Source organism: Castor canadensis, chromosome 1, assembly GCF_047511655.1.
Source record: "Castor canadensis chromosome 1, mCasCan1.hap1v2, whole genome shotgun sequence".
Taxonomy (NCBI): Eukaryota; Metazoa; Chordata; class Mammalia; order Rodentia; family Castoridae; genus Castor; species Castor canadensis.
In genome coordinates this window covers 155,658,677-155,671,292 of record NC_133386.1, presented here as the reverse complement: position 1 = coordinate 155,671,292, position 12,616 = coordinate 155,658,677, and the positions used below count along the sequence as shown (strand labels likewise).

Here is a 12,616-nt window from a genome sequence, read left to right as displayed (position 1 = left end):
TTGGCTTCTAGCAGGACCAGGCAGTTGAGGTTCCTGGGTAGGTGTGGAGGTGAGTGAGGGATGATCAGCCAAACACACAGCTGTTCAGCAATGAAATGTGATCATCTACGGCCACACGTGAGTATCTGGTGAGAGTGGAGCAGGGGGACCGAGACCTGCTGCCAACTAGAGCGAAGAAGGGTCAGGCCTCTAGAGCTAAGTCACCAGTAACCAGTCGAATGTGGAGAACAGGTGTCTGAAAGCATAGGGACACCTTTCTAAACTGAGACCACAAAAAGACATTTAGGTCAAGGCTGGCTCACTTAGCCTGATTCCCTCTGCCTCTGTCTACACAACCTTTGGCTAGAAGTAACCCCACTCAAAAGCTCTTTCTTATGCTTGGACATAAAGGGATGCTGGTGACAGTGAGATGAGGGATGAACAGCCAGGGACACTGGGATTCTAGCAATAACTAAAGAACCACCATCTGTCTGAATCTGAACACCTCATTGTATAATTTTTAAATCAGTTCTCTTTAAAGGTATGTTTAAAGTCATGTTCTGTTGAGCTCATGGTTTGAAACTAAGAAAACTATTGATATGTGTTTTAGGGAGTGTGTTGTGGCTAAGGAAAGGACTGACTACAAACTATTGATTGTTATCAATGAAGGATGAGTTTGGAAACCCTGACCCACCCCTCTGTGGCTATAGTAATGGGAAATTAGGAAGCACAAAATCAGTATGTAAGGCTATAAATATCCCTTAAATACTGCTTTAGCTGCATCTCACAAGTTTAATGTGCTGATTTCATAATAAGCAGAGGAGAACACTGTCTAATTTCCATTCTGATAGCTTTTATGATTCATTGCTTAACTAAGAGTGTTCTGCTTCACCCGTGTTTTTGCAGGATGATTCACAATTGCCAAGTTTTGTAATCAACCCCGGGCACCCATCAAAAGGTGAATGGATAAAGAAATGTGGTATATATACACACACACAATGGAGTATCACTCAACCATCAAGAAAAATGAAATTATGTCATTTGCAGAAAACTGAATAGAAATAGAGATCATAGTAAGAGAAATAAGCCAAACTCAGAAAGAGAAATACCATCTGTTTTCTCTCATATGTGGAATCTAGACCTAAAAACAAAAAAGACATGAACATAACAGGGAGACTAGCTTAAGGGGAGGAATCAGCAGGAGGTGGGAGGGGAGGAAACGAGGGTATGCGGAAAGAATATATGAGCAATGTACTTTGCATGCACATATGAAAAGGACATAATGAACTCATTTAAAAAATAGTAAGAAGGTTAAAAAGACTGGGGTGATTAGGAGAAACAAGAAAGAGTAATAGAGTGGAGGATATGATCAAAGTACATTATATGTATGTATGTAAATATAATAATAAAACCCCTCACTTTGCACAATTATTACATGCTAATAAAATTTTTAAAAATAAACATTATACAAAAAAAGTATGATGCTTAAGACACTGTAATCTCCTTTTTCATTAAGAAAAGTCCCAGGGTCCCTGTTAGCAGACAGATGTGCCGTGAGGGGAGAAACTTATTTGTAAAATAAAATCCAAGCCTTCCACCTGCCAGCTTTATTCCTTCCATGTGGGGTGAGGCTCTTGCATTCTATGCACTGACTTAGGCCCTAGGAGTCTCCTCCTCTTACTGAGGGATGCTTCCCTGGCCCCCATCTTCCTCTTTCGTTCAAGGGGCCACCTAGCAAAGCTCTCTCCCACTTGCTCCTTAGGTGTGCTAGTGGTCCTTTAAAGTTGAAGGGTCATTAAGAACTGTCCCTGGATTCTCCCTTAACACTAGCACAGCCACTGCCTCTCCAAACAATGGCTGAGCTCCTTAGAAGAACAACAGGGGAATAAATACAACACTGAGAGCTCCACATGAAACTCACTCCCAGCGTCTGCCCTGTTCACATCGTATGTGAGAGCCATCTGCTCTGCCCCCACAGAGCTGGGGTTACTCCTCAGACCCCTCACCTGGGAGACAGACTCCAGCTCCTGATATCCTCTTCCTTTTTTCCACCCCATTCCTCTGGAATCCAGTCCCCAATCAGTTCAGTCCCAACCAGTAGACAGCTGCCAAGGGCCTGCTCTGAGTGGAGCATGACCCCACGCAAAGGTGGGGCAGAAGTCAGGCTGACCTCCAGAGCCCTAAAATAAGATCTTCTCTTCATACCTGATACAAACTCAGATTCAAAACAAACCTGGTGTCCCCTTCAGAGATGCTTGGAAGTCTTCCTGTGGTTTATTGATACATAGACAGAACATAGTTACAGGAGCAAAGAGGCTGTAGTAACAACTGGGGACCATCCTGACTCCACCCATTTTCCCCAAGGGGCACTGGGGCAGTCACAGATGTGCAGATAGCCAGGGCAGTGTGGGGCCTGAACAACATCGGTTCATGCCATTTGGACCCAGTAGCCCAAAAGGGTGCAGAAAGCAGGGAACCTGAATAGTGGAGTGTGGGCAGTAGTGCTGGCCTGGCTTTTGAGAAGGATACTCTGGTTTGGAGACAAAGTTCTGACAGGTTCTCAGGGACACTGGGCTGCCTACACACAGGGGTACATTTCTCATCAACAGATGATATTCTGCTAAACAGTCCATGGAGCACAGAGCCTGGAATCGGCTGAGTCACAAAACACACATGCAGGCCCCTCCCAATACCTCTGCTGTATCCTTGGAGAAAAGGCACATTGCAGAGCCAGAAGCTGCACTTGCAGGACACAATCTAGGACTCCTTAGAGGGGTGTGCTCTCTATCATCTGAGGTGCTGACCCCTTGCTGAGGATCTCAGTCCTCCCCCAACAACCTTACAGAGCCAGACCACATGTCAGGAAGGCTGGCTTGGGGGTGGGAGAGAGGGTGGCATGTGAAGGCACAGGCCTAGCCTGCTCTTCTAAATACCTGAATATTGGAGTATCACTCCCAGGGAGAGAAGGGACTTGAAGACAACTCCTTCAGTCTGCTTAGCCTCACAGATCTCTATGGGAGGACCTGGGCCCTTAGGCTCAACTCCTTTGCTTTGGGGGAAATCCTTCTGGATAGCTCTTCTTAAGCCTGAAAGTTGAGATTAAAGCCCCCTTTCCTTTCATTGTGTCTATATTTCTCCTGTGGTCAAAAGAGCCAAGAAAGAACCAGGCCACCTAGCCAAGCCATCCTAACCCCACGCTTGGACTGGTGTCTACTTTGGTTCTAGCTTCTCAGGGAAACTACTGCAGCCTTCACCATGGCTGGAGTCACAGGTGTACAGGAGCTGCTGCCCCTGGATCTGAAGCCCCTTTCTGACCTCAAGCCAGGGACACAGTTGAATTCCTAGAGACCTGAGCGATGGCACTTTCCCATGTGTGGAGGAGGGGAGCATAGAAAGAGGGCCAGGATGGGCAAATGGGATCCATTCTGGTCCCTCTTGGGGTCTCTGCCTACCATTCAATGCTCAGCATGTACCAGCTGTCTGCCACCCTTAACCATCCCCACCCACCCTGGGCCAGCTGGAAGCAGAATGTCAGGGTAACGGGTGCCCAGCCACCCAAGCCTCAAGACCACTGGCAAGCACAGTCAGTGGGCTCCTGCACTGTGTAGGGTACCCAGGTGGCATTGGTAGCACAGAAGAGTTGCACAGAGCGCCTCTGCAGCCCCACCTCGCGACAGCACTTGCAGAAGCGGGCGTAGGTGTTGATGTTGTGGTTGTAGATGCTGGCAGAGGGGCACCTTCCATCGCAGGATACTAAGTTCACCTGGAGAAGGGCAGGCCAGTGAGGCAGCCTGGGGAGCAACCCACCCCCCAAATCCCTTCCATCCCCATTTTTGCCTGCCCCCTCCGCCATGTGGGCACCACGCACAGGTGTGTTGCTTCTGCATTCATTCTTGCGGATGGTCATGCGGATGGTCACCTTCTTGCAGGAGCGTCCGTCCTCCTTACCTGGGGGACAGGATGGGTGAGGCAGCTATGACCTAGGTGGTGGCCTCCCTAGGGCAACAGGATGGGCCAGCCTGAGGCAGTTAGTGTCATGCTGGAGGGTCCCTCTTCCAGGTTAGTGTCCATGCATTAGTGCCCCTTCCCATCAGGGGCAAAGCCTTTCAACCCAACACCTGGAAGGAGGTGGAGTCAGGGAAGGCAAAGGCTGCAGCATGAGCAAGTGAAACAGAGAGAGTTGCCTGGACTGGACTCTGTACTAGGTAAGAGGAAGATTTGGGTAAGAGGCAGGCTGCTTCTACACCCAAGCCTATCTGTAATACCAGTTGGCAGCCCTGGGTGTGTCTCCATCCCTCTGAGCATTTTCTTATTCTGTGAGGGCATCTAGCAGTAAAATCCTGCAATTACCTGGGTGGATGGAAACCTCATTCCCTAGCAGGATGCTTCACACAGTAGGTTTGATGGGTTTCCATATATCAAAGGGAGTCAGGGACTCATCCACCTCACAGAACCTTTACAGAGATGGAAACTTGTGGGTGTTGGGTTACTTTCGCCTGGACCATGCCTCTCACAGAAACCACTAACATGGTTAACTCCTGCCTTGCCTCCTTCAGCAATCTGCTCCAGTTTCTCCCCACCAAGGTCTTTCTTCATCCATTTTGTTGAAGGTGCTACTTGCCCCCTCCACCCAGTCCTTGACCTCTCCCTTGTCTTCTATCCAAGGCATAAGCACTGTCCTATCAGAGGCACATTTGTCATTGTGAAGTGTAAGCTTTAAGGGCCTTACTTTACACAGCCCCTCCACACTTCATTGTGAGTTCTTCTCATTCTAAAAAGATAGTGACTTTCACACCTCAATGCAGATTTATAATTGTTTGCTCATTTTCTTTATGAAGTCCCTCAACTTCAGGCTCCACAAAACTCAATGCCTCCATCCTATTATTATATTTCACTTGCTCTGTCTCCCACTAAAATGTCAGCTCCGTGAGGCTGTGTTTATGCTGTGCCCACTGTTCCTAGATCAGTTCCTAGCTCACAATTGGTGCTTAACAAATACTTGCAAGAAGCATGGACTCACTCTGTAAGCCCAAGGAGTCCACCAGAAACAGGGTGGAATCCTTTCTCTTGGACTCCAACTTCACCACAGAGAAGCAGGAGAGCCAAGGACTGTCATGGTCACAGACTTCTGGGGCCTTGGATTGAGACTGGCTGAGTTTCCAACAGGAGCAAAGCAGTTGGTGGCATTGGGCATTGGTGGACACCAGGTGAGTGGGAGCTGCTGAAGCTTTTCCATGCAAGCCCAGGGGACACAGCTCACTACCCAGCATGCACTGTGGACCAAATGTCCTTTGCCAGAGGCAGAGAGCAGGGACCTCCCCCTCCCTTGCCCCCCGGAGCTCAGGCCACCTAGCAGAAGGGACACTTGGAAATAGCAATGCGGCTGCCTGCCTCCAGTCCTGTTGGCTTCCAAGAGAAGTACCTGGGCTGCAGAGGACACTAACCCATGGAGGAGAGGCGGAGCTAATGGGGACCACGGGAAACAAGGTCCCCAGGGAACCTGGGGAGAGGGATATGGGTCTCAGGTCACACAGGACATTCAGGGAGCATAAGGTTGTGGGTCAGGGATCAGCTAAAGACGTCCTGAGCTTAGCTTCCTTATAGCAAGTGATGTAGAGATAAAAGGGGCCCAAATTCTACAGCTCTTTGGGGATAGGGTCTGAGCACTGAGCATCACAGAAGGAGGGCAGACATGCGGACAAAGGTCACAAGGCTGATTAGTCCATTAATGGCTGGGGTTCTGGTTGTTCAGGGGTCTAAAGACAGATGCTCACACTCTGACAATCAGGGACCTTGAAGGCCTGAATCCCACTCAGGAAGCCCCTCCAAGACCAAGGATCCTGACCACAAAGAAGAATTGATGTGGAGGACATCCAGATCAGAGTTCTTGTCAGGGACAAAAGGAGACAGAGAGACTGGTGAGCTATGAACTTCCTGACTGCAATGTCCATGTGACAGCAATGTTTAATGTCCCTTATCTCCAATGAGAAGCAGAGGCCTTGTATTGGGAAAGAGCTGATGACGTGTGTGACCTCTGGTCACCTGCATATTGGTGCTGGTGGTATGAGCTTCTTATTGTGGGGGGGGGAGCTATCTTTTCATCTGCTCACTCCGAAGAACTGCCAGGAGCCTTGACCTGACACCCTGCTCCCCCAGCAACCCTCACCCCTGGGACTCCACCATGCTCACTCACATGTCTTGCAGCATCCTTCCAAGGAAGGTACCACAGAGCCTCCAACCTAGAGGGAGAGAATGGAGAGGTGGGTGGGGAACCTCTGTTCCAGGATAGGAGCCAATATTCCAGAAACAGGCAAAAGATTCTAAGAATCTCAACTCTGTTTCCCCTATCATGCCCCAGGGCAGGAGCTCCAGGCCCTGGCAGGCATAGGATAGCAGAGGGGCCAACCTGACTGGGACAGCTGGCATTGAGGCTACCTGCAGCCCAAGATGGGGATGAGCCTGGGCAAAGATAGTAGGATGCCCCTTCTTTCCTGTGGCAGCTCTTGTCACACTTCCCTACTACCTCTGTCCTGGGGAAAAGGAGGATTTGGGGACACCCCACCATTAATGCTTCCCTGCACAGAAGGTCAGGGAGAGAGAAGTGAAGAGCTGTTCCAATTGGGCCAGTGGCCCGGGTTCTATCTCAGCCCTGGATAAGTCATCTCTCACTCTTGGGCTTGGTTTCTACCCCTAATATCCTTCACAGCCCTACTTCTCTACCGTGAAATGGATAAATCAATGGATGGGACAATTCTTTGTAAGCGCGCGTGTGTGTGTGTGTGTGTGTGTGTGTGTGTGTGTGATTTTGTGAGCATGTATATGTACATATGTGATTTTGCAGGTGTGTGTGAGTGTACAATTGGGTATGAGTGTATTTTTTTTTCCTAGAGAAGAGTTGGAAATCTTTAAATGTCCAGTGATAACCTCAGGAATTTATTAATTCAACAATAACCCAGTGCCCTCCAGGAATCTTTTTCCCTGAATTGTGCCAATACTCTCAGCCCATACATCCATGACAGGGCTGGTCACCTACCAGCCCACAGCAGTACTGATCTGTGTACCTGCGTGGTGCATGTGCAAGACTGTGCCTATTTGAGGGCCTTGGGGACTGTCAGTGTGGGTGTCTACACTGGTATGCCTAGTGTGTTAATGTCCCTGTGGAGTGTGTAGGGTATGACTAGCCAACTGCCTGTGATGGTACCTGGATCACATGACAGTGTATGCTTGCATGCATTGGTGTGTGCAAATGTAGGGTGTCGAGTGGCCTGAGCAAAAACGTGCATAGAGAAATATGGATCTGGAGTGGCAGTGAAGGCACAGACTCCAGGGAAACCCTTGTCCCACACTACTGGGCAGAGGACTCTCACCCCACCCGCTGACCATTGTCAGTGAAACAGAGATGCCCCTGGCCTCAAGCCTGCTTCAGAGAGGAGGCACTGACCTTCACACACTCAGTCTCATTGAGAGGAGGGCAGCTGATGGGCGAGCGGACAAGCACGGCACCCAGGGGAGTGCTGCCACAGTGGTGACGGGCACAATCTGCAATCCAGGATGCTCCAGGCTGGAGGACACAGAGGGGTATGACTGGGGCTTGTGACCACCTGGGTGGCACAGCACAGAGGACAGGTGCAGCCCAGGACTTGGCACTGCCCAGGACCCTGTCTGCATCTAGCCCTTGCCTGGGAGTCAGAGAATGCTCTCTGGTCCTAGTGTCCTCTTCTGGGGTGCCTTGCCAGGTGGGCTTGGGGGCTACTTACCAAGAAGAGGGAGGTAGTGCCATTGGGGAAGGTGAAGAGGCAGGACACATTTCTGCAGGAACCACAGCAGGTTGCTAGGTCCTGTGGGTGTTTGTACTCCTGGTTCTGTAAGCCAGAGTGGAACATGAGATGTCAGCCTGGAGCAACCTCTGCCCTCTGACTCTCCAGTGCTCACCTCCAAGTGAGCCTAGAGCTCTACAGAGCACCCCCCCTCCCCCCGTGCATGCTCAGGAAAGGGACTTCCAGCTTCCTTCTATCCAGATAGGCAGGCAGATCATCTTCATCTCTCTCCTAAGCCCTGTTACTGCAGCCCTAGTGACAGGGTTTCTTCACCCCTCCCAAGGCAGCATTCTGGTAATCATGGTGCCAGTGTTGGTTCCCTAGGAACCCTAGACAAATGATGAGATCAACCTAAAGCTCATTTTTCTTGTCTGAAAAATGGGAACAATTCAAATGCCTTTTAGTCAAGTAATATTTATTTAGGCTTCACTAGAAACCAGTACGTCTTAGGCACGTAGGAACTCAACAAATGGTAACAATGCAAACACACTACCAAAAGCATAGGGAATGTGCCAGGCATTCAGTGGGTGCTTAATAAACATGTGGTCTGCCTGTTAAATAACTACTCTTGCCAGACCTTAAATTTGTTCCTTTGCTCTTTCTGCTCCCCTTCTGGCCTCTCCTTACCTAAACTCTTTCTAGTGGTCTCTGAAAGCTTTGTCTGTTGCCCACTGTCTACATTTGTCAATGGTAGGGGACAGCTTTAAGGGACCCCCATGATTTCTAGAACACCTAATGTCTGCCAGGACAACCGTCCTGATCTGCATGCTCCCCATTTTACATTGCCCCTACCGCCTCGCAGTGGACATCACATAGCACGGAAGTGGTGTTGATCTGGTAGAAGCTGGTGAGGGGGTCCAGCAGGTCTGTGCAGCGGGAGGTGTGGCACACACCATCTGCTGAGAGCTCCACCACCGTCTGGCCAGGCTGCATTACCCCTAACTCGCGGCTCAGACACACAGGGGCCTTCACTGGGTGGGCAAGCAGGGCAGAACAATTTTTAAGAGCCCAGCTACCTACCCTGGCCACATCTGGCTGACCCACTCAAGCCTCACCCACCCTGGCACTCCCCACAAAAGGTTGTGGGGAAGTCCCTTCCCCACTCACCACACTCATACTTGGCGCAGCCACACACGTTCTCCACGCTGTGCATGAACTCCTCATCCAGTTGGGACTTCTCCCACTGGGTGAGGCAAAGGTTGTCAGCACCCAGAATAGGCACCCCAACCCACACTTAGGAGCAGTTTGCCACTGGGCCCCCTCTGTCTTTTGCCTCCCTGCAGTGGACAGGAGGGGCAGGGAGACTTCGGGATGCTTGTCCTCCTGGAAACTCATTCACTGTCCTTATTCCCATGCCTCCCCTCTGAGGAGTGTCCCCAAGCCTCCTCTTCCCTCACTGAGTGATGGCTGCACAGCTGCTGGCCCAGAGCCCTGCTTGGCTCACACCTACTTTACCAGTTTATTCACCAGTTGCAGGGAGAAGAAGAGGATGAGGTGGAGGATGAAATGAGAAGAAATGTGTGCTGGGATGGGAAAGGGAGGATATGTATCATCCAGAAAGTGACCTGAACATCACTTTGCATTTCTTAAAGTATTTTCACTTCCCTCATGGCTGTGCAATCTGGTGATTTAGGACATGGTCCCTGGAATCAGAATTCTTATTCCAATCCTGGCTCTGTGATTTAGTAGTAGCTTTATGATCTTAACTTCAGCTTCCTTATTTGCATAATTGAGATAATCACAGAATCAACCTTGTAGGGTTGTCCTGAAAATTATGATATCACATATAAAAGGCCCAGGAAAGTTCCAGGCGTATGGTGAGCTCTCAGTATACATAGGCTACCATCATCATCACCACCCTTGTGATTGTCACTATTCCCACCATCTATCATCACCACCATCGCTGGCATCATCAATATATTTGCTCCTCACCACAACTGAGGCGTGGCCATGCCCCCTTCACAAAGGAGGGCGTGGTGTCCAGAAAGCCAGTGACAGAGTTGGAACAAGAATGCTGACTTGTAACCCAGGGTTCTTTGCACTAGATTAAAGGAATAGTGTTGGGTGGGGAAGCACAAACAGAGAAAAAAAGAAAAGGTGGTGCCAGACCAAGGTGAGTGGAGAGGGTCAGGGTCTCCATACCAGATGGCATTGGGGCACTGGGATTGCGTTGCAGTCACACTCTGTAAAACAGGAAGGGCCAGGACCCACCTCAGCAGGGATGCCCAGGAGAAAGTCCCCTGGGCTCTCAGATCCCTCACTGCACAGCTCAGAGGTAGGGGGACACAAAATATCAGTCTCTCTCCATTCTCATGTGGGATCCCTTGGTTGGACAGGTGGGCTGTGATGTGTCTGAATAACAAGCCCTCAATATATGGAGTGAGGATAAATAGGTAGATAGGTCACTCACATGTTTCCTTTTGTTACCTGGGATTCATCCTCCTCCTAGGGGTGGAGCCTCTCCAAGAATAAACATGGCTAGGATGGAGCTTCTAACCACCTGCTTTTCCCAAGTGTATGTTTCAGCCAGCTCAGCTTTGCTACTCCCAGCCTTTGCCACGAGCAGGTCTGAGCTGTGCCAAGTAGTCTGGTGGCTACCACTAACAAACCTAAGGGATACACCAGCTCTAGCTCAAGAACAGAGAGCTGCAGGTCAGAGTAGCTATGAAACTCTGAGGCACTCACGCAACAAGTAGTTTAAAGCACCTGTGGATACAGAGCTTTTTCTGTGTTCTAGGGACAAAGCAATGAATAAAGCAGACTAAAATCCTGCCTTCCTGCAGGCCTGGGAGAAGACAAGCAAAGTAGCCAGAAGCAAAATAGCTTCTCAACCCTTTTTTAAAAATAACATTCTTATATAAAGCTCATTGGTTCTCATTATTAATCATTGGTACTTCCACCTGACCCCCAAAAGGATGTGAGATTCTGGGAGTTGAACACAGGACATTGTGCATGCTAGCTAGCACTCTACACTTGAGCAGCACCACGAGCCCTTTTTTTTTCTTCACATTTTGTTTTTGAGACAGAGGTTCACTAACTTTGGCCCTGGCTAGCCTTCAACTTGCCATCCTCCTGCCTCCACCTCCTAAGAACCTGGGATTACAAGTGTGCACCACCACACCCAGCTTTAAAGTGAATTAACACAAATGATGTGTACTATTAGGCAGTTGTAATAAAGACATTAAAAATGTGAAACTATTTTGGAATAGACAATTTGAATTTTTTTCTTCTTTTATCCTGGAGAGAAAGCTGTGGGATGCTCAGCACTCAGGGTGATGTAGGAGGAGGATGGTCACTTGTAGAGACTTTGGGGGTCAGATCTCAGTAGAGCTGACAGTGTTGGAGTCCCCTTCTCTACCTGCTCCTCAGCAAGGACCCTGGATGTCCAACTTGGGGAGGTGCCCCTGATCTGGAACTTACCACAGGATTTGTAGGGGCAGCAGCGGTCCGGGCTCCACACCTCCACCAGGGCAGTGCCCATGCCACACTGCACTTGGGGACAGCGGAAGCTCTCACACACTGGGGGTGGGGAGCAGGAGACATATTAGCCACAGACACCTTGGAGCGTGATTCCTCAGGGTACAATACCCCCAGCTCCTCCATAGGTGTCTCCAATGACCTCAGACATCCTTGGGGCTGGAGTTCAGGGGAAGTCTGGGCTCCCAGTCTCCCATAGGGCTACTTCAGGAGATGCTGAGGCTGCCCCTGAAGGCAGAGACAGGTCCCAGAGCCCCTGCCCCCATGGTCCTCCTGTGCTTGACCAGGACTTACCACACTCATACAGAGGACAGCAGAGCTCAGTGGTATTCCTGTGCACAGTGAGTGCTTCTCCTTCCTGACACTCAGGGATGGGATCTGAACAATCTCCACAGGCTGTGGGGTGGAAGAGGAGCCATTGCTGTTGTAGAAGTCCCTCTTACGGGGGCTTGTATGGAGCAGGTGGCTGGGGCATGAGTGGGTCACCTCAACTACCCAGATGTGACAGGAGCTAAACTCAAAACAGCATCTCATGGTCTTATGTGATGCTCTGGAGTCAGAATCTGAACGTTCTCGCTATGTTTGCCCAATGACTAACACTGAGCTAGCACCAATTGCCTTGTGCTTAGTGACCTAGGGGTGAAGTGAGGTCTATTTCCTACACACCGAAGACCCCCAGTCTCTCCTCCCATCTGCCCACAGAAGCAAGAATGAGGAAGCGATTGCTGTCCAAGGGCACGTCTACCCACCGCAGAAGTAGGAAGTGCAACATGAGTCCCCCAGGCGGCCTGAGATTAAGACTTGGTCTTGGCGGCAGTTGGGGACCAGCTCTGCTTCACACAGATCAGGGTCACACTCTTGGAAAAGAACAGAATGTAGGCACTGAGAGCAGAACATGCCTGGTCACTTCGAGGACTATCCCTGGCTCTGCCCAATATCTAGCCAGGACCTAGACTCCAGTCCTGCCCAATCCCACATGAGCCCACTCAGGCCAACCTCACTCCCCCTGCCCCTGCCCTCTCACCACAGCTGTAGCTAGGGCAGCAGGAGTCCTCCTGGAAGTGGGTGAGGAGTCGGTAGCCTGGGCGGCAGGTTGGGGCAAGGCCCTCACACAGAGTCTGGTTACACACTGGTGGGTGTATGGGGCCAAGGGAGGACACAAGGCCTGTCACCAGGATGTCCCCTCAATACTCCAGCACTGCCTAATTCCTGGATACCTGGGATCCTTACAACCCCCCATCCCCTAGGGCTTTACTCATGGAAGGGGCCCAAGACTGAGACACAAGGACAACAAACGTTCATTGAGATGTTCCAGGTGCCAGTTGCTCTTCAAACTTGTGTTG

At 50.2% G+C, this 12,616-nt stretch overlaps 1 protein-coding gene across 1 annotated transcript in view; it reads right to left on the bottom strand.

Moving 5' to 3' along the window:
• Positions 1 to 3,500: 3,500 nt before the first annotated feature.
• Positions 3,501 to 12,616, bottom strand: part of Otog (otogelin) — a 78,086-nt gene continuing 68,970 nt past the window's right edge. The window contains exons 45-56 of the mRNA XM_020170158.2: positions 12,298 to 12,402; positions 12,023 to 12,130; positions 11,568 to 11,669; positions 11,217 to 11,315; positions 9,939 to 9,979; positions 8,904 to 8,979; positions 8,589 to 8,767; positions 7,737 to 7,841; positions 7,421 to 7,540; positions 6,173 to 6,218; positions 3,848 to 3,927; positions 3,501 to 3,742 (exon numbers count right to left, since the gene is read on the bottom strand). Of these exons, the coding sequence (XP_020025747.2) occupies positions 3,542 to 3,742; positions 3,848 to 3,927; positions 6,173 to 6,218; positions 7,421 to 7,540; positions 7,737 to 7,841; positions 8,589 to 8,767; positions 8,904 to 8,979; positions 9,939 to 9,979; positions 11,217 to 11,315; positions 11,568 to 11,669; positions 12,023 to 12,130; positions 12,298 to 12,402 (1,262 nt within the window). The 3' untranslated portion in view covers positions 3,501 to 3,541. The remainder of the gene's footprint in view (positions 3,743 to 3,847; positions 3,928 to 6,172; positions 6,219 to 7,420; positions 7,541 to 7,736; positions 7,842 to 8,588; positions 8,768 to 8,903; positions 8,980 to 9,938; positions 9,980 to 11,216; positions 11,316 to 11,567; positions 11,670 to 12,022; positions 12,131 to 12,297; positions 12,403 to 12,616) is intronic.